Source organism: Chelon labrosus (assembly GCF_963514085.1).
Source record: "Chelon labrosus genome assembly, chromosome: 6".
Taxonomy (NCBI): domain Eukaryota; kingdom Metazoa; phylum Chordata; class Actinopteri; order Mugiliformes; family Mugilidae; genus Chelon; species Chelon labrosus.
This window is the reverse complement of record NC_140342.1, coordinates 6,058,593-6,077,023: the sequence shown is the minus strand read 5'-3', so window position 1 is coordinate 6,077,023 and position 18,431 is coordinate 6,058,593. Positions and strand designations below refer to the sequence as shown.

At 41.4% G+C, this 18,431-nt stretch overlaps 1 protein-coding gene across 1 annotated transcript in view; it reads left to right on the top strand.

Annotated features, from left to right (window-relative positions):
* The window catches only part of carmil3 (capping protein regulator and myosin 1 linker 3), a 75,976-nt gene extending 62,630 nt beyond the window's left edge, over positions 1 to 13,346 (top strand). Inside the window, exons 30-40 of the mRNA XM_084546860.1 lie at positions 116 to 182; positions 556 to 743; positions 1,450 to 1,529; positions 5,267 to 5,386; positions 6,308 to 6,470; positions 7,284 to 7,656; positions 9,132 to 9,238; positions 9,321 to 9,540; positions 10,271 to 10,342; positions 10,600 to 10,719; positions 12,679 to 13,346. Of these exons, the coding sequence (XP_084402986.1) occupies positions 116 to 182; positions 556 to 743; positions 1,450 to 1,529; positions 5,267 to 5,386; positions 6,308 to 6,470; positions 7,284 to 7,656; positions 9,132 to 9,238; positions 9,321 to 9,540; positions 10,271 to 10,342; positions 10,600 to 10,719; positions 12,679 to 12,719 (1,551 nt within the window). The 3' untranslated portion in view covers positions 12,720 to 13,346. The remainder of the gene's footprint in view (positions 1 to 115; positions 183 to 555; positions 744 to 1,449; positions 1,530 to 5,266; positions 5,387 to 6,307; positions 6,471 to 7,283; positions 7,657 to 9,131; positions 9,239 to 9,320; positions 9,541 to 10,270; positions 10,343 to 10,599; positions 10,720 to 12,678) is intronic.
* The last annotated feature ends 5,085 nt before the right edge of the window (positions 13,347 to 18,431 follow it).

Genomic DNA, 18,431 nt, shown 5'->3' with positions numbered 1-18,431 from the left:
TTCTAGTCCTGTTACTGGCTTTCTGTGTAGTCCCCATGTGTTGATGTGGACTGTTAAGTGTTTAAAAGGGATCTACTGCATGTTCAAGTATTTTCTCTATCTTCTCTCTCAAAAGGACACCATGGCTATAAAGAAGCGGAGCTCCAGAACTAGGAGAATTCGTCCCGTCTCCACCAGACTGAGTGAGTTGACTGCTACGGCTTGCAGCTAATTGCCCTCAAGTGCTCTTATAGTGTAAAATATTAGACAATTAAGACAAGGCAAGGGTCAATTGGCTTTCTATTTTTATTCAATGACCAAAAACAATATTAACTACTTAAGTGGTGTGCCACATGCCATGATTTAATGAGTGATCATGTTGTACACTCATTTAAACGAGCTGTAACTTTATTCAGCCTACACCAATGCTCTTGCTAATAGTATGTTTATATCTGAAAATGCTCAAGCTCATGTTTCATATAATGGCACTCAAAATATTTTAATATACAGTGTGCTGCAGTTCATATGTGACATGAAAATGTAATATTTTCACCATCCATTCCCACCTTGTTATAGGTTTAGGTGATGAGCCCAGTTCTTCTCCTACACCTTCCGCTCCACCGCACTCTGCTCCTCTTACCCACTCGGCCTCATGGGAGTGTCTGTCCACCCTCCCCACCAACGGCTCACCCTTGCGGCACGTGACCCACGTCAGGCCACGTCCACCACGGAGACACAGAGCAGGACACCTTCCTCCTGAATCTGTGAGTTGGCGATCTTTAACTTTATTCTGAACTTCAGTGAGCAAGGATCAGTGTCCGCTACAGCCCAATGGTTTCATCTGAAGAGCAGCTACTAACGCATGAAATAATACTTTATGAGACCTGTATAAAGATCTGTTCCAGTGGGCTCTGTTTATGGAACCTTGGTGAGTTGTTGTGCCTGAGGCATTATTGTATATGTTTTAACAGACCCAGTGTTTCCACAAAAGAACTCAAAAATGAGGGTAGAGGTGACAAAGTAAACCCAACGTGCATTGCATAGAATTCTTTTTTTAATCTCTTGCTTTGTGTGAACTTCTGTTGTTCATCTTGTTTTCACTGCCAGCAGCACTTTGCAAAGATATATTCCTTCTAAAGAAAGAAGTTGTCGCATATGTCTCTGTGACTCAAATGGTAATCATGCACAACCATCTCCCAGGGGCTGCAGGGCAGCCAGCTAACTTAGTGGTGTGTTTGTTTAGGGACTTTGTAAGAGCCTTTTTTTTTTTTTTTTTTCTTTTTTCTCTATCAGTACAAGCTCTATCGCTAGCTGTTTTACAAACAGACTCCTGTTGGCAGTGGGTTCAGGTTTGCCAGCCAGCCATTTGAAATGATAATACCCTTTGTCAGTCTTTCAGCTTTTTGTCGACATGGCATATCGATCACTGTTGCTCTGTTATTCAATCTTTTTCCTATTTTGTGTGTGCAGCACTGCTCAGAGAACGGGGGAGTCAGTATGCTGGAGGATGGACTGCCTGATTTCTACAGCAAGAGAGTTCTCCCTGACAGGTGGAATACAGTTTTATTTTTGCAGTCAGTAAAATGTACTGTAAATATCTCCATATTACTGTGGCCGTAAGGACAATACCTAAAACATTGAGGGAAGTGCACTTCACATCTGGTGGATCAGTAAAACCTCACATTCTGTTATTTGGCGTCTAATAGGGGCGTATTCAATGACAAACGCTGGAACTTCATCTTGTAATTATGTGAGACAGTATGTGATAATTATGTAGTAGTTATCAGCCACATCCATCTAGAACCGAGAAAGCCTTTCAAAATCCTATAATTACAACAAAATAATTGTTGGTGAGTGGGACCTGCTGCTGCTGGCTTTATAGTGCAACCTCAGAGCAGCTACAAACAGTATTTTCACAGTAACAATAGATGAAATGAATCATTGATGAAAAGGACTACTCCTAATGGTGAACCCTCAGCTTACTGTTCCCCAGCAATGCAGTTACCTTTGCTCTCAGTGTTTTAGTATTCGTCTGTCCATTCGTTGGGTTTTACAACCTGCAACTAGTTTTGCATGCAGGTCCATAGAGATATTATTCAGAATGAGCATTTGAAACCAAACTCATTCTCGTAATGAAAAGTGAAAGGCTCTTCATACACACTAGAGGGCAAGAGGACTTCAGTTGCTACAGGAGGCACAGTGTCAGAGGCACGGTTCTTCTCGAACCAGCTCCCTTTTAAGAAACGCTGCTGCTTGGTTTCATGCCGCTCGCAGGCTTTTGAGCAGACACTAGTGTGGCAAACAGATGAACAACGGTCTCAATTGTGAAGTGCCTATCTTTTCTCTACCACTGTCGAAAGAAATCCCTTCCGTTTCTATTGAAATCTCGTTGCACTCTAGTAAGTGTGAAAACTTTCAATAGGTTTCCTCAGAGAGCTTTTTTTAGTTGTGCATGTGAGCTTAAAATTAGTCTGTGAAAGTTCTCATTCATCCACACAGCTGAAATAAGGGTAACTGGACTTGTAGAGTTTCCCGTTTTAAATGACTGGGGTTTTATTAGGCAACTCACACGAACAGGGATTGTAACAACCAGATACTAACCTGCTAACATGTTGAGTTTTTGACCACTAATGCTGCCTTCAAATGCACAGATGAGCAATGGTTTCACACTATTCCACTGATCTCTATGTAAATGTGAATTTGCCAAATGAAGCAAGGCTTGAACTGAGGAAGAAGGACTTCAAGGTAGAAAACAACGCAGAAAAGACTTTAAGAAAAGTGCGCTCTGCAAATACATAAGAAACTGCTTCGAGGGGAAAGACAGTGCCGTTTAGTTACACTCAGTGAAAACCTTAATGATGTTTACAGAAAATCTCCACAGGACTCCATTAACCACATAAAGATAGCAGCTGGACATACTGGAATTTAGCAGTTTAAGAACTACTTGATTAGGAGTTGGTAGAGATCAAAAACCAAGCTAAGAGTTGAGTAAATATCAGAGTCGCAAAAGTCAGAGACACAATGACGATCAAAGGCTAATTTCTTTGTGTCTGCAAAATTGGCGACTGTTTGCTCATGAGTTTTGCGCATCACATTAGAAGGTGATGCTATTTTTCACTCCTGCCTCAAAGCAGGGGAAATGAATATCAGTTAATGCAGGTTTATGTAAATTCTGTGCTATTCACCTGAGCAGTTCCATGTTCAATATTTCTGGCAATGTTGACACGTCAATAGTGCCATGTGGATTAGTCACGGACTGTCTCCAAAAGCCTCAAACCTTCACATAAATAGTGGCAAAAAGGTAGTTATCATAGTCATGTCTTCTCAGAGTCCTTATATGAGCAAAATGTGTTGCATTTTATTCTTGGAGATTCAAAATTATATCAGTACAATTCCCATTCCACTGAACTGAAAAGAATCCTGTGTGCAGTATTTAACCATAGCTGAAGTGACTGATATAAATCCTGTGGGTTTTTAGGATACATCAGATGAACTGTGTATGAATCAAGAAGAATCAGATTGGTCTTACCTTATGGAACATGTGCTCTGGACAGAAAATAACACACCAAAAATAGAAACGTATTTCCTGAAATTAGTTAAAACAAGGATCCCTCCTTTATGCCACGGAAAGGTCGTACAGTACTGCTTGATAAAAAATAGCATTATTAGACGTTCTGATGGGCAATGTTTTTGCGTTCTAAGGCCATGTGCTATCAATGATGAATTACCAGAATTCTCCTGAAGCACTTGTTCCCCAATAAAGTGAAGGGGTTACATTTGCACTGGGAATAAACATAATTTTTAGCTCTACTTGTTTAATAATGAGAACAGTTCCAACCTATACAGTATGTATTATAGATAGAATCATCTTGTTTACTGTTACAGCCCACAGCCCTTTTTTTTTTTAATCAAAATTTCCTTGAATCTGTGCAGTGGTGGTGCAAAACAACTTTTCTTTCCCTGTATTAAAGACAGCTTCTCTGTGGTAAAGCTATTGTACAACAGCATGGGCTTAACATTGATTTCAGATGCATATTGAAAAATTCAGTACTACGCCACAGCAAACTACACTAAGTCAGGGAGGTGCGCTGTTTCCACTAATAATTTAGTAACTGTGTGTAATTGTGTAATTTAGCAACTTTCAGCACGTCTTTTGATTAAAATTACTTATTGAACCACGACCATTATGTTAATTTGTTGTTTATGCATGATGTGAAAAAACACATCAAACATGAACAATACAATCCCAGAAAAACACTGTATTTAATCTTGTGCTCTGCTATTGAACTGATTTCCCTGGGTCTCTTTAAAGAGACATCAATCTTTAAAATGATCAATATTTCCATATTATTGATGGGTCTTAGACCACTTACTTGTGAAAGGAGTCATTTTAGGCAATAAACAGATAATTATCTCCCCACTCTGCATATTGGCATTTTGCAGCTTATTGTTTTGGCTTTTGGGCACAGAAGCTTACCTAATTACTTAAGCTGATTTAATTTACTCTTATAATGCAGCTTTCAACAGGCAGGTGTTTTTGACGAAGCTCTTAAAATGTACTGGACGCAACCTGGCATCACCAAACTGCATATAGACACAGTGTACATAGCTGAGCACTTAGCAGCTGCAAAAAACATTCCCTCGGGAGGAAAATAGCTCCCAAAAACAGAGCCAAAAAGCCAGTGAATTCCGGATTTACGTATTATTCATCCGGTAGAGACAAAACAATTCCAAATTAATGCTAGTAATGTTAACATCTCTGTCAAATTACTTTTTTTTTACATCATAAAAATTGTATTATTAAAAACATAAAAAAAATTTAAATTAAAGATACATATATAATTGTCCACTTTAGGTTAAGGCTTAAAGGTGGTTTAATTTTGTAAGATATTGTCACATTTCAACCGATGGCGCTGTGTCTCCTCCAACCACGTCCAAGACTTGTAATGTTAAATGACAGTGTGTGCTTTATGCTCACCAGCCGGGCATAAAAAAGATTCACTGAGGCAGCGGAAGCTATGCCTTCTTGTCAGATATATTAAAGCATCTGTACTGGGAACGTAGAAGAAAAAGTGCGGTCCCTGTTGGCGGCAAATGGCTCACACCTTTGTAGTCTGTTAACACTGAGATTAACTTATATATCTCAGAGTGCATTTTGCGGGAGTCAAGTGCTCACTACTAAATCCGATTTCTTGTATTTGGTATTTGTCGGTATTACTTATTGGTCTTAACAAATAACCTAACCCTCCTCCTTTCTTTCCTCCTCCCCCTCCTCCTCTTCCTTCAGTCAGCTGTCATCGCTCCATCAGGCCCAGTCACTGAGGAGGAAGAAAAGACGCAGCGTGCTGTCAATTTTCTCCGGCTTCCGCAAGAACCGCAACTCCACCATCTCTAGCCAGGACTTGGAGTGAGTGTGCAGCACTGGAGCTGAACGTAACGTTTAAGTGTGCCGACACAGAATGAGATGGCTGTTAAATTAATCCAGCGCTGGGCATTAATGTCACTTCACAGCTTCATAAATATTTTAATGGAAAGAAATATTTCCTAATCTCCAACTGTTTTCCTCTTGCTTCGAATTTATGGCGCCGCATACATTTGAGCTGCTGTTATGTAATGGCACCATAGTTAAAAAGCAGACATTATAGAATGGTGGAAAAAGTACTTATTTTGAAAAAGGAATTTAACAGATTAACAGTCGAGGGGAGAATGTCTCCCAGTAGGCAAACTTTGCAAACATTACAATTACACTACAACTACACAATTGTTCAAAACAAAGCAAAATGGCTCTCAATGACTCCTCTACAGTTTGTGTTTAAGCACATAGATGTGCTGACAAAACCGATGGTACCATTGCCTCTGCTATTTAACATTCTTGCCGTGGCGCACGAAATGCACAGTTACACCGAGAGAGCAAGGCTTGCAGCAGTGTGAGGAGAAAAAAAAGAGAAGAGCAGATGACTCATCTGAAGGCCAGCCATAGATGGAAATAGCTTTTCAAAAACAGTTCCCTGTTTTGTGATGTTTCACCTACAGATTGTTGCTAAGCAATCAAAGAGATTGTTTGCTGCTGCATTCACTGGGATAACCTCCACGTACATTTCTTTTGTCATCTAAGAACAGCACACCATGCAGCAAGTATGACAGCATCTGGACTGTTCCGCTTCCATTAACTGCATTGTCTTCACACTGTTGGCATAGGCAGTTTATGCTACTGTAATCTGATAAGAGATTGAAATGTACGGTACGGTAATGTACGGTATAATTAAAAGACAGGCCTCCGGGTCAGTATTTGATTCATACATAAAAATAATTTTTCTCTCCCTCTCAGCACCTCAGAGAACGTCTACTCGATGATTCACCCCAAAGACGCTGTGAGGCCGGAGAGCGCTGTTCTTGGAGCAAACGGCGCCATGCCTTCGCCTCGGCCAACTCAGGGTGTACCTGTACACAGGATGAGAGCTGCCAGCCCCCCGTGCCTCATCCAAAGACAGGTACAGTGTCAAGGAAAGTCACAATTACTACACTGAAGCGACGCTTGGAATCCCAAATTAAACTCGGTCAACTCAAGCAGCTACTGACGTCTGTAGAACAGGTGCCCTGGAGCTGTTGGAGATTTATTAACTGAGCTGTAGCCTTTGGAAATGTATATTTAACTTCCAAAACTTCCTTTGGGATACATTTCATTATTCTGCTATGAAATAGAGCAGCAAATGGCAGAGAGACGGTCATAAGGATGCAAGAACTTGTTGCCATGTCACAGTATCATGTCTACTTTTCAAAATCAAGCATGCTACAGTGACATGGAATCACATTTCTCTGAGCAGTATGATTAAAAACATGTGTACAGTTGCTTGAGACAAATTTAAAATTAAATAATATGCAATGGAGTTTCTATTTCAGTCACATTTCCTACATGTGCTTCCAGTCTAAATCATAAGGGTTGAAATTGTGAGCATCCTGCTCCCAGTTCCTATAGTCTCACATGCGATGACACGGTGTGTTGCTGCATGCTGTGCCCACCACCTGCTATTCCCAGCCCTTTTCTGGATTGGAATTATGTGGCTCGCCTCAAGTGTGGAGGACTATATGGCCTATTTTAAATCTGTGCTCAAACACTTCTCACTTCTCTCTGAGAACCAAACAGATTTGTAAGACTCTCAATGTTAAACAGATTTCCCCTGCAAAATGAGGCATAATTTAATTGACGAAAAACTCCATTATTACCATTATTGCCACCAGAGTAAAGAGTTATGTGATTCAGTACATCAACAACACAGTCTAACAACTGATTTATCTTCGTCCAGTCCACAGATCTGGTCAGCATGGTGTACAGCTGCATCGGGGCAGAAATCGAGGACTCTGATGGCAGCAGCACCTGTGACATCAAAGCGACAGACCAAGATGCTGACGGATCGATCACCATCTCAGATGCCCCGACAGATACTCGAACTAACGGCCACGTGGTGTCCTTCAAACAACAGACGGACAGACAGATGGAGACGGGCAGGCAGGAGAGGATCGTGCCTCTGACGGACTCGAGGACTGAGATGGAGGAGGACGTACAGAGTGGCGACAGTGGAACCGTGTCACCCTGCGGGCTGAGGCCAGAGCCGCCTCCACAGAGCAGCAAGCCAAGTCTGGCTGTCATGAGGCAGAGACACCTGCAGGAGAGTTTAGGTACTGCAACTTAGGCAGCAAATGATGCTGTGTCTCTGTGTAATCACACACTGTTATCTGAAGAACATTTCTTCTTTATAATGAGACCTCAGATGATGATGTTACATTAATGAAGGACTCTACAAATAGTACAAATACATTTACGGATTGGTTTTACAGTGAATTATTTTTCTATCACTTGATGCAACGAACTTGGACGCTAGTATTCTATTAATAGTTCATCTCAGTTGATAAAGACTGGCCCATCTGGCCTGATCTTAGGAATTTTTGTGTGGATTAATCTGAGTCATTAAAACACATGACCCCATTGTTTCTCACTGGTAGGATTAAATACAATTCTTTCTGTACTTGTGGGAAATTTTCGACAAGTTGTACAAGAGTGAAAAGATAAATGAGGCTGGAGTTGTTTTGGGCAGTGCTGTCATGGGCATCTTCTTCTATTGAATGAATTCAGTCTTGTCAGAAAGGTTAGGGAGGAAAAACCTTCTTCAGTTATATTTCTGGGAGATTTCACACTCCACAACAGGTAGAACCACTCAAAAAACTTATATTGTAATTGGTGTCTTGGGACACAAATTAATCTCATCAGATCGTTGTTTTATTTAATTTCCATTGATACATTAGTTGGGAATCTCTGATTAGAATTAAAGTGGAAGAACTATTGTTTATGTAAATGTAGCCAGCGTTTTACAAGCTTAGAAGAAGCCATGTACAAATTCAGCCAATTAACAGAAAGCACCTTAATGCCGAGGCAGACATTGTTAAAAGCACATATTTGTCTGTCAATGTGAGTTTAAGGAGTGATGGACAGTGATTAGCTTAGTCCAGGTATAGGAACCTTTTATAGAGAAAAGACCATTGTTAGAGTCAAGTCTAGACTTTTTAATGAGCAAAATCTCCTCAGTAGCTCAGACCGCAGTCTGATTCAAAGGGAATAAAGAGATCAACACAGTAGCCAGAGGCCAAAACTGGTCATGTCACAAAATCAATGTTAAAGTCCACCGATATTAGAAATGGAGGAACGACGCTGGAATGAACCTTTTTTTATCCTGTGATTGACAGCCTTTCTGCAATGTGTGGACAGCAAGGAGGATTTAACTAAAGCTCCAGCTGTTTCTCTTCATTAAGTGGACGACCACTGACAGCTTGCACATGCACATACGTAGAAGCGTACCGTATAAACAGGTGGCAATCCCAAAAGGCATATCCTTTTTTTTTGTGTCTAAAAAGTTGCAGCAGGCTCTTAACATAGAAAATAAATAACAGTCCAGTCCATATCTGTAGATGGTTTGTTTGTTGTTTACTTTGTACTTTTCTTTGTCCTTTGAGCCAAGGCTTATATTTCTAAGTGCACTTAAAATGTGTACTCCTGCTTCTTGTCAGTATTCCCAATTCAGGGCTTTTACTTTGAAATTTCCCAACAAAGTCTTGATAGATCATTGCAAGTATGTGTTGACTGGTCTTTGTCTTACCAGAAGAGGCAGGAAGGCTGGAGGGTAAAGAAGACCAAAGTGAAAGAAAGCTTGAAGACAAGCACAGAGGGCGAGATCCTGAGGCTCAGCGTCCTCTCATCCCAAATAAGGTGTGTCTGCTGTATTGTGAAAGAAAATGTCTTTAGGTTTTTGTGATACATCCCATAACCTGACACTGTGCTCCTCCATCAGCCCAGCCTTGACCTCACAAGGGACAAGACCTCCCCGGAAAAGACCAAGACCTCACCCAAAACCTCACCCGTCACTCCAAGAGAAGATCAGACCAGTGGTCAGAGGAGTGTGCCTCCAGCTCAGCCCATCATTGAAGAAGAGGGGACCACTGAGAGGGAAAGCCCACCTGCATCTGCCAAACCTGGGACAGAAACGGCAGATTCTGCCGTCATTAGTCATGGTACGGTAACAGTCAATATGTTTACATATTCCACTAATAATCAGAAAGCTAGCCTGGTCACAATAAGAATGCCTCATACAGACTGGAATTTTATTTTCAGTCTGTTAGAGAGGTGTTGTTTAAGCCTAAATTCAATTGGAAAATATTAGCGACTAATAAGCATTTGGTTGTTTTTCCGTAGGGGTAAAACAAATATTCTTTCTGTGGGTCTTCCCCACATTGTGTAACATTTTTCTTGAGGGACAGAAACATGGCTGTAGCAAAACAGGTTGCTTAAGTGTTTGAAAAGACGAATGAAACCCAAATTGAGTGGGCGCTGTCATAGAAAAGCTGGGTAGCAGTACTTGGTCAGGGTCCTCTCTTGAAGCAATTCAGTGAATTTTGAGCGCATTGGACTAGCCACGGTGGGCAGAACCACTCTGCAAATGTTGAAAAACATATATTTTGATAGATGTTTTTGGGCATTTAAATGCATATATCTCATTAGATTATTCGATTTAGTGTCCATGTAAGTTGAAATCTCTAATAGGAATGATTTCAGTCGGGGGAAATGGATAACCCATAATAACTCGTGGTATGTAAATTTCATTTTTATAGTGACTATTAATGGTAAACTCCACGTTCTATTGTTAAAATAAACTGCCAACTTTCTAGCATTCAGTTTTTAATGATGTTAGTCAGGCCAGGTGGACAGAACAGGTGATAATCATGATTGTTGTCACGACCACAGATGAGGAGGGAGGCCATAATGGATTTCCAGCAACATCACATCACACCAGGAAGTCCAACTCCTTTGACATAGGTACTGTACGTCTCATTGTGCTTGTTTCTGCACCCCTGCTGTTGTGAATATATTTTATGACCATACTGTTCAGTAAACAGTATGCATGCAGTTATACCCCTGGATACAAATGCACATAGCGATGTTCTTTTGCAGTGATGTGAGCCTGTAGAATTCCCGAGTCGACTGTCCACAGTGTTGTCTGTTGTTATCCTGCATCCCCTTTTTGAGTTCCCACACCCCACTGTGTGTGTGTGTCTCATGCCATTTCCCCTCAGGAATGGAACGGGACAGCCCCTACGATCTGGAGAGGTCTTCAGATCGCAGATACCCTGTGAAAAAGCCCTGTTTCCCCCAGTACAGAAACAGATCTCTGGACTACCCTGCTGGGACCAGGTGTATGTATCTGTTTCACTTACTGATAATATGTGTGGTATGACAACCACGTACCAGGAACAGTGTATCATCTTTGAGTTTGTGCACAACATATATTAATCACATCAATAGATTTGTGCTAATATTATTTGTGTTAAATTACTTAAATCCTTAAATCCCTTCTTGCACAAAATTTGTGTAGACCTTTTTCCTTACACTTTACATGGATGAGTCATACCGTACATATTAAATGCATGCTTGCTCTGCTGTTTGATAGATGGCTGACCAAAGAAAGAGATCATGAAACAACATTTAAAGACATCATTTGGCCGTTTTCCAGATATGCCTCATTGCAGCTGGCAGCCGGATCTGACATTGCCTGGATAAATGTGTTATTAGATGAGAAGTTCACCATTTTTGAATGGAGGACCTTTTATCACTGCTCTTTTAATTGGAACCAATTCATTTTTTTTGATACCGTGTTCTATTATTGCGATAATTGGCAGCTCGTTTTAGCTGATTCATCATCACTTCCTTCTCGGAGCAGTTTGGCACTGATGACGAAAACCCCGGGGCAGTAGAATTCAGCGGGCACTAACAACACGGCAAAACCGCTGCCAATTACCCCTGTAATACAGAAGCATATATCAAAAATGTGCTGCAGGGGACTCAATTACCATCTCTGTGAGAATGATAAAAGGGTCCACATGTCATAAATGGTGACATAAAAACTAGCTGTACAGAATATGTGAGCCCTAACTGGTCCTCTGTGACCTCTCTGGTTGAATTTAGCTAGACTAAGCATCCAGCAGAGACTCCAGGCAACTGGCACATATGTCCCATTTTTGTTTCCTGTCCACAATCTGAAATCTCTGAGCTGTAAGGGCTGTGTTGGAGGGATTGTTTCAGTATGTGGTGAGTCATATCTGATCCAAAGTTGCCAAACATGAAGTTGTATTTGAACATTTTTTAACTTTTAAAATTGAGATGGCCATCTGTTAACATATTTAATTGACAGCTTTTTTATTGAAGACCGCCATCTGCCACAACTAAGAACAAGGTTGAGGTTCTAAAACTAATTTGACTGAGATACTGAAAAAGTGCAGGTTTCTGACCACTTGGGGGCAGCAAAAACAAGCAGGGGGACACAACATAACATTTCACCTCTTATGCATTTCACTTTACTTCTACTACACATCTAGCAGACAAACAGCTGCATTAGCATTCATTTGAGGTTATTAGTTCAACTAAATATCTTCACCAGATGCTGTGGAAAATATACTGTATCTGCTATATTTGGGAATTGTTACCAACTCTGTTTTGGGTCAGATAGGTAGTGCATAGTGGGTTTTAGTGCTCTATTAATGGAAGCTTGTTGAAAATGTGGTTGATTGAAGGAGTTTGTGGGCAGACACATAAATGCTCCTTAAATCTTAGTGTGTGGCTGCCATGACAGCCCCTCAAAAGTGAAGGCAAAGCATGTGAAGCTCCCCCTGGTGGCTGGCTGCAGTATAGGTTAGAAATTCCACCGCCTCAGTGTTAGTGACTGGGACTTGGGCTGAACTAAAGCATTAAAATAAAAAAATGTCATCATTTGAAATTACAAAAACAGGACATGACATCAGCATGATGACAGTTCCATAACAACCGCTATGCTAAGAGGTCCCATAGGAACGGGAGAGTAGAAAAACAAACAAGCAAAAGTGTGTAATCCAACATTTGTGTGTAATCATAAGTGTCAGAGGTAGAGCAGGGCGTAGTATTGTACTGCCCGTATCCGTAGAATACTCAGTCGGTCTGACAAATGGAAAGAAGTGGAGATGTGTTGTCCATTTTTCCGACTGTTTATGGTTTGAGTGATAATCATGTGTTAGTCATTGAGGCTGGCTCTTTCTGTATTGCACACAAACAATTTGATCCATTGTTATTAACATTTCATGAGTGCAGCTTTAACGTCATGTTCTCGTATTACATTTGCTTAGGTTATGAAAGCCCTCAGCTTGAGAACAGAGACGCATTATGACATTACCTGCGGACCGGGAGGAGTTTGCTGGGAAGAAACGATTGGAGCAAAGAGGACTGGAGAGAGACGAGCTTTTAAAACTGTGGACTCAACTGACAAAGATTCAACAGCAGCTCTTTTCCTTCATTTAATCCATGTAGACATTTGTTGCTGAAAATGCATGTACTTTACGCTTTCTGTTTTAACTGCTTGCACTTGTTATGGTTTTCTCAGGCAAAAGGGAACCTGCACATACAGTAGTTCAATGTCTCTCCAGTGTGCTCATGAATCAAGAACCATTTAGTATTGAAATATTTGTTTCCATCCCCTCCTTGTCTTTTACTGACAATCCGTGACTACCAAAAGTGAGTTTGTACTGTATTTATTCTAATGAGATGTATATATTGACTATAAAACTGCACTAACCATTGTGGTAACTCTGCCAGTTAACAATCATGTTTTTATTTGTGATAATCATTTGATAATTGTGTTTGTAAGTATGTTATGGTGTGTGCTGACATTGATGATTGATAAATGTGTTACCATGCACCATCTCTTCAAGAGTATTTAAATCAGTCAGTGGATCGTTTTAATCTGGTTTTGCGGGCCTGGAAATGAGTATATTTTCTAAACATGAATCAGAATAAATAAAATTGACTTCACATAAAAAAAACAAAAAACAGATTACTGGAAATTATATTTATTTGATGCATTTTTTTCTGTGTGTACATTTAATAGTGATAATTTCTGTGTAGGATCCACAAGAGCTCAGGAAGACCCAGCAAAGACATAGCCGATGTGATCCCAGGTACACTTTTTATTACTGCTTGTTGGCAGCAGATGGCAGCAGAGACCGAACATTCCTTTGGCCTGAAACTCCCCGGATCACAGTTCCAGTGACACGTTGCTGCCAAGTCGTGATGCATCGTCATTACTGTAATCATGGACTCTAGCAGCAGGTAATGAAGGCAGAACACGCAAGATTATACAGTTGTTAAGATGTTGTTTTTTGCTGGTGAGATCATTTGAATGTCTGGAATAGACTGGGCAGACTGAGGAAGATCAGCAGGCAATTGACAGGATAAGCATGCTCCTCATCAAATACTCCTATCACTGTCATGTTAATTGCAGATTAGCCATGCTCTCTTTGTCAGGCACACAGGTGAGCTCATCCTAGATGGTTCATCAGCTTCTTATGCCTCCATGCCTCCAGAGGCTTTACATGCTCACCACATGGAGAGAATATCTTCAAATTTGGCACAGCGTTCCCTTTGACTCATATTCATACCAAAAACCTGATTAGTTCTGTGCATATGCAAGTGCACCTCTTAGTGTTAATGGTGATTGACTCAGTTCAGGGAAGGTAGTGACTGTGACCTCTTGTTTGTGTCCTGTTCCCATGATCATAAACTGCGTTAGGAAAGCTTTCTTCACACAGGGAGTTTCTTCACATCTGGCATAGATTGGACTCCTGGATGAAGTGACTAGATTTTGGTGGTTGCTATAATTGTCAGTACCAGATCTGAATCAGAAAGTAAAATTGTTCTGTTCAAGCACAGTTGTACCCCAGTTGGTTAGGGTCTTTGTGTTAGGTTTAGGAAATCCTAACTTACTTTAGGCAGCAACGCATATCAGTTAGTGATGTTGAACTATGTTACATCTCATTCTTGTCAAGACTAAGGGACAGTATCAAGAAAGCTTGGAGGGGATTTTCTCTAATTTGGCAAAAATGTTCATTAAATAGTCCTGTGTTTGTCATGTATATTGCTGATGATGTGTGCTCTCTTTGGTATCTAGGTGAAGCTCAGTCTAGATGGTTCATCAGCTTCTTGTCCTTCCATGCCAGTAACAGTTGTGGTCTGATGTTTGCTTTGATTCAAAGATAAAGTGATTTGATTTTAGTGGTCATAGGTCAAAGTGACTGTCAGTGCCAGATTTATACCAGAAACCTGTAGTTCTGTATATCCTCGAGTGTACCTCACTTGTTAAGGCTCTTAGTGTTGCATGACATGGCTCAGTTCAAGGAACAACTCACATCAGGTAGTGACGGTGACCTCTTTTGTGGCCCATTCCTACTGATACTATAAACTGTACAAGGAAAGCTTGGAGGAGATTTCTTCGTATTTGGCACACACTGGACTCTTGGATGAAGTGAGGTCACTATGATGGTACCAGATCAATACCAGAAACCCAGTTTGTTCTATGCATGTGTGAGTGTTCTTAGCGTGGTTACAGCCTTAGGGTTAGGAAATCACAACTCACTTCAGGCAGTGAACACCATATGCAGCAAGGGGAACGCTTCGAGGGGTTACATTTAGAAAACCATAACTCACAGGTGACCTTTTTTACATGTCATTCTTGTCAACACCATAAATGTTAAAGCTTGGAAGGGATTTTCTCCAAACTGACCAAAGGTCACTGTGATTGATCTGTACCAGAAACCCTATTAGTTGTGCAAGTGTTCCTTGACTGTTCAGAATTAGGGTTAGGGTTCCCAATGTGCGTCTCACTTAAGGAAGCAACTCACAATGGGTATTGACAATAACCTCTTGCACGTCTCGTTCTTGTAAACAGCATAGACTGTAGCAGGAAAGCTCGGAGGTAATTTCAAGTTTGGTAAATATGTTCAGATGAGCGCAGTCAAAAGTCATGATTACTGTTTTCAGGTCCCTAGTCGTGAGGTGATCGTTGCTGCACCATGTGATGTGTGAGGCAGCTTTTTCCTCACTAAAAATGACTCATTGGTATTTCTTCTAAGCTTAATATATGCTATTACATCCCATCAAAGTCTTCATTGCTCTTCATACAGTGTACAAGTCTGGAAACACATAGATGTAAACTTGTGTGTTTGGCGAAGGAAGACAAACAAGAGAAGGTAATTCTGGTTCCAGACAATGACGAGCCTGTTTGTCTCGAGACAATGAGAAGCTTTTAATTCCCTCCATGCAGTCACCTGATCTCCCACGCTGCCAAGACAGATCACAGCCAGGTGTAATGAATTCACATTCACTGGGTCAACAGATAAGCTCGGTTAATTCTATCTCCGTCTTTCCATGCACACGGCGTCCCACACACCATATGTTCTGCTGAATGTTTCATCACAGTATATGTACACCTACACACACACACGCACACACACAATGCTCCCCTGACGTATTGGTGTGTGCGCTTGCGTTTTTATCCGAGGGTATTCCTGTCGATGCGTTTTCTGATGGTGTGAGGTTAGCACTAACTCGTATGCATGTGTGTGACCGTGCTCATTCATCTGTGCCTGCAGTGTTTGTAGAGAGGTGTGTGCCGTGCGCCTCCAGCACCAGCAGATGGGTCAGCAGCAAGCCATTTGACTCGCCACGTCAACAGTGAAAGGCTGGTAATGAGTTTATAAGAGCCTGTGTGCTTCACAGTGCACCGACTGAGCAGCACACAATAAGGTAACACAACCTGACAAGTGAAGTGGGTCCCTGCATGGACGATGTCAAGGAAGGCTTTTGCATCTTAGTGGGCTTCTGTGTTAGGTAATACACCGATAAGGCTTAACATTATGACCACCTTCCTAATATTGTATAGGTCTCCCTTGTGCCTCCAAAACATTTGTGACTCATCAGAGAATGGACATGGTCCTTCTGAGGGTGTCCTGCTGTCTGGTAACAGAATGTTGTTAATGGGGGCCTTTGGGTCCTATGGGTTGAAAGGAGGGGCCTCTGTGGATCATCCCACAGATACTTGATCAGTTTGGGATCTAGTGAATTTGGAGGCCAGGTGCTGTTCTTCATGTTTTTTTTTAGTTGTCCCTAAACCGCTTTTGTGTGTGTGACTGTGTCAGGATGTATCCTGCAAGGTTTTCAGCTCAACTTATATATTGGGACACCTTTATAATAAACAGAGTATTCTGCAAATGATCTCCTGACAAACACCTAAGCAGTAGCTTATTTTCTTATTTGCATGCAGATAAGCTATGTTGTAGGGTATTAGGAGCAAAGCCTGGCTGACACGTAGAGACAACAACTGTGATACCCATGGCATATGGAGACAGTGGGAACACTATACACAGCCAACCAGCCCTTTCCTTTCCTTTGATGAGTGGGAACACTGTACACAGCCAACCAGCCCTTTCCTTTCCTTTGATGAAACCAGTGAAGCCACTCTTGTTTGGCAGTTCGGTTTTTTAATTTTCCTGATGCCAAAAAAACAACAAGCCTGAAGTCAAGCACAGGAGCCTGCACCTTGATTACGAGAAATCGGGACACGACTCAAGTATGAGATATTTGTACAGTAATAGTGGTGCAATCTGGTGGTGTCATGTGGAGTTCAGTCCTGCAGAGAGAAACTGACATGAGAGAGGAAGCATGCTCAATGAAAAGACGGCTCGATCTTGACGGTGGAAACAGGAGATGACTCTTGACTCACGCGGCAGTAACCTGGCATGTTCTGGAGCTTTGTGGCCATACCACATATTCAACACTGGCTAGTTCACTTTGCTCAGTCTTAAAGTCTTAGTTATTAATTACAGTTCCAGTCAAAGTTTGGACACGCTTTCTCATTCAAGGGTTTTTCTTTACTTTTACTTATTTCTTCAATGCAGAAACAATACTGAAGACGTGGAAAAACATAAAGCAAAGACAGGCAGGGTACACTCTGGACTGATCATTAGTCTATCACAGGGCTAACACAAAAAGACAAACAACCATTCACACTCACATGCACACCCACAGCTAATTTAGAATCACCAATTAACCTAACAAGCATGTCTTTGGTCGGTGGGAGGAAGCCGGAGCACATGGAGATAACCCACGCATCCACAGCCAGTCGACTCGTTTGGACCAGAAGCCTTCTCGCTGCGAGCCATCAGCACTTTCCGCTACACCTGTTCCGCCGAGGCTGTTTATGCGTTTTGTACACATTGACTTTAACATCTAAAGTGCTCGTCAAACAGTATTCTGCTTGTAATGATATAAAACTATAAAAGCAGCAAACCCTCACATTTTCACAACATGGAGCCGTCATGTTTGTGTTTGGATATAACACAGCAGCTGCGTGCTAGAGAAGGTAAACTCAATAATGGGCCTGGAGATTAAACCTGTTTTTTATACTATGTATCCTGTAGATATCTCATCCATTACTAGCTAGAGCAATGGATATGAAATTAAAATGATGTTGGACAGAAAAAAAGCTACAACATGAAGATGGCTAACAAAGCAGCCCCCAACAAACGGGCGAGAGGCAGGGTTCACCCTGGACAGGTCGCCAGTCTATCACAGGGCTAACACAGAGAGACAGACAACCATTCACACTCACATGTACACCTACGGCCAATTTAGAATCACCAATGAACCTAACAACCATGTCTTTGGATGGTGGGAGGAAGCTGGAGTACCCGGAGAGAACCCATGCAGACACAGGGAGAACATGCAAACTCCACACAGAGAGGCCCAATCGGCCCATGGATTCAAACCCGGGACCTTCTTGCTGTGAGGCATCAGTGCTAACCACCTCGCCACTGTGCCACCCTTTATTGTATTCAATAATAAGTTAAAAACCATATTATTTTTCCTCACTGCAACCTACAGTTTATTTTTCTTTAAACTTTTAAATCTCTTTCATTTCCTTTGAGCATTGCATTGTGGGAGAATAGTTTATATAATCAGCACACGCACACACAATCAATGGTATTTGGTATGCACGCCTCTTGGATTAACTGTGCTGTATTTTCTGATGTCTTCTCTTTAGGATAAA